This window comes from Trypanosoma equiperdum (assembly GCF_001457755.1).
Source record: "Trypanosoma equiperdum strain OVI genome assembly, contig: ctg_1872, whole genome shotgun sequence".
Taxonomy (NCBI): Eukaryota; Euglenozoa; class Kinetoplastea; order Trypanosomatida; family Trypanosomatidae; genus Trypanosoma; species Trypanosoma equiperdum.
In genome coordinates, this window is record NW_027123918.1 from 9214 (window position 1) to 11341 (window position 2128).

Below are 2128 nucleotides of genomic sequence, written 5' to 3' on the forward strand. Positions count from 1 at the left end.
CAATTGCGAGGTGGATGAGGAAAAGAAACACGTATTAGTAGAGCTTTAATCACAAGTGAAAGATGATAAACAAGAAGTGAGAGGAGGAAAAGGGGTAAACCCCCAAATTTACGTTAATATCTAAGTCATGTCTACGTTTAGCTGTATATATATATATGTGTGTGTGTGTGTGTGTGTGTGCGTGTGTTTATGTGGTAGGGGCCCCGGGGATACGTGGGATCGTGATAGAGGTTCGAATGCTATTCGTGGAAAGACTTCTTTATTTTTCTTTTTCCCCCCTCCCTTTTACGTTCTCTTTGAATTGTTTTATTTTGTTGTGCGTTGCACCGGTTGCCGGCACATTATAATTATTATTTCTACCATTTTGCGTTGTAGAAATGTGGTCTCGGTTTAGAACGAACGAGTGAGAGGGTGATTTGATGCAATTTGCCCCCTTTTTTATTCCCTCATTTCTCTGCCGTTCAAGGTATTACCGTGTGAGGGTGGAGGGACACATCCTTATTTTCTTTTGCCTTCTTCGCTTCCCATTTTCAGAGTGGCGATTTGACAGAATTATTATTTTTGTCATTGCGCTGTGGTTGGCACGGCTATAGCTACCGTCCCCGATGCTTTGTTGTGTTTACACGATATATGTTTTATCTCCTTTGTTATCTGTTTGTCGCCCAACATATATGCAAATAATTATATCTTTATATATCTGCATGCATTTCCCCCTTTTCTTATGCTGCTTCAAAGTGCGTGGTAGTCGTCGGTAAGTTGATAAGCGTATTTGGGGTTGCAAAGCGGCTAAAGGAAAAGCACCAAAGGTGGCGAAGTTTTGAGGAAAGGTAACTGAATTAGAGAAACTTGGAAAACATCTATAGGTGTGTAAAAATCCGAAAAAAAATAGGTGAGGAAGGTTAAATCGAGGAAGCGGAAAGGAACGGGTGGTAGGATCATATACTGTGTGGAAAAGGCGGTTTGGTAGCGTTACAGTGTTAATCCATACGGTTCCTCGACAGCATTTTGCACTGCGCCTCCCACTTAATTTTCAAGGTGTCAGCCGTGTAAAGCTCGCAACATGGGCTCAATGGTAATCGGAGGTGACCGCAAGTCGATCTCCTCGGTCGAACCCCTCACGGCCCTTCAATCGAGTAACGCAACACCCAACAAGGTCAATCAGAGGCCAACTCCCTCACAGAGGGAACAAAAGCAGGAGACGCCAAAGTCACCGCTTGCTATGCGAGCAAATGCAGCTGCTGCTGTGCATCAGTGGCCAGATTTTTCGGGATTCCGTGAGAGGAACGACATCTTCAACACCAGTAGTTTACCGCGCTCCCCCAATCAGAAGCAAATGGACACTCGTGCAGAGAATAACAGTAAAGCAGAACTTACCTCACCGGCAAGTGAAGGTAGTGGACGTGTGATGGAACGAAGCATGACAGCGGCGGTATCCGCTCGAACATTTAGTGACGACAGAGTGTTAGATGATGAATCTGATATTGACATCGTCATTCACATGCCAACACATTACCAACCGGGCCCACCGGCACAGATCCAGGAGAAGGAGGTCGTGTCATCATCATCCCCTAGTTGCAACACAGGTGTCGCACTGTCCACCAACGAGGTGCCCTGTAGGGACATTATTAATTCAGCGGAAAACGAGAAAGTTTCCTTTACTGGGGCATGTCAGCAAAAAGAGATTGCCCATCTAAACGAATTTGTTGCAGTGGTAAAGGAGGCTGTAGTGAAAGCTGTGGTTGAAATTCCCGCATCGCCAAAGCCTCAACGTCGACCTCGGTTGACCCGGGCACTTCTCAACAGGACCAGGGAAGTTACCTTTAAGCCGTACACCATCGAGGAGTGGCTGGGGGGCATACAACTACTTGGGGACCAACCGGCTGCGGTTAAAATTTGTTCAGTGGAGAATGTTATACTCACGGCCACGATAGCGACAATGAAGGTGGAGGATCAGTTCACCGGAAGCAACGGATGCACCGATGCTCGATTGGAGGAGTCCACTAACTGAATAAATGATACTCTGCTGCTGGAACTTACCAAATGGGATTTCTATTGATACAATCTTAGTTTAAGACAGCCCTTTGAATCAAATATTTCTGCAGCTTGAAGTTCCCGTGTATTTTCTGAG

At 45.7% G+C, this 2128-nt stretch overlaps 1 protein-coding gene across 1 annotated transcript; it reads left to right on the forward strand.

Annotated features, from left to right (window-relative positions):
- Positions 1 to 1060: 1060 nt before the first annotated feature.
- Positions 1061 to 2008, forward strand: TEOVI_000777000 (Kinesin associated protein, putative; the record flags this gene model as incomplete). Its single annotated transcript, XM_067223426.1, has 1 exon — positions 1061 to 2008. The coding sequence occupies one exon, from the start codon at positions 1061 to 1063 to the stop codon at positions 2006 to 2008; it is 948 nt and encodes a 315-aa protein (XP_067079527.1).
- Positions 2009 to 2128: the final 120 nt, after the last annotated feature.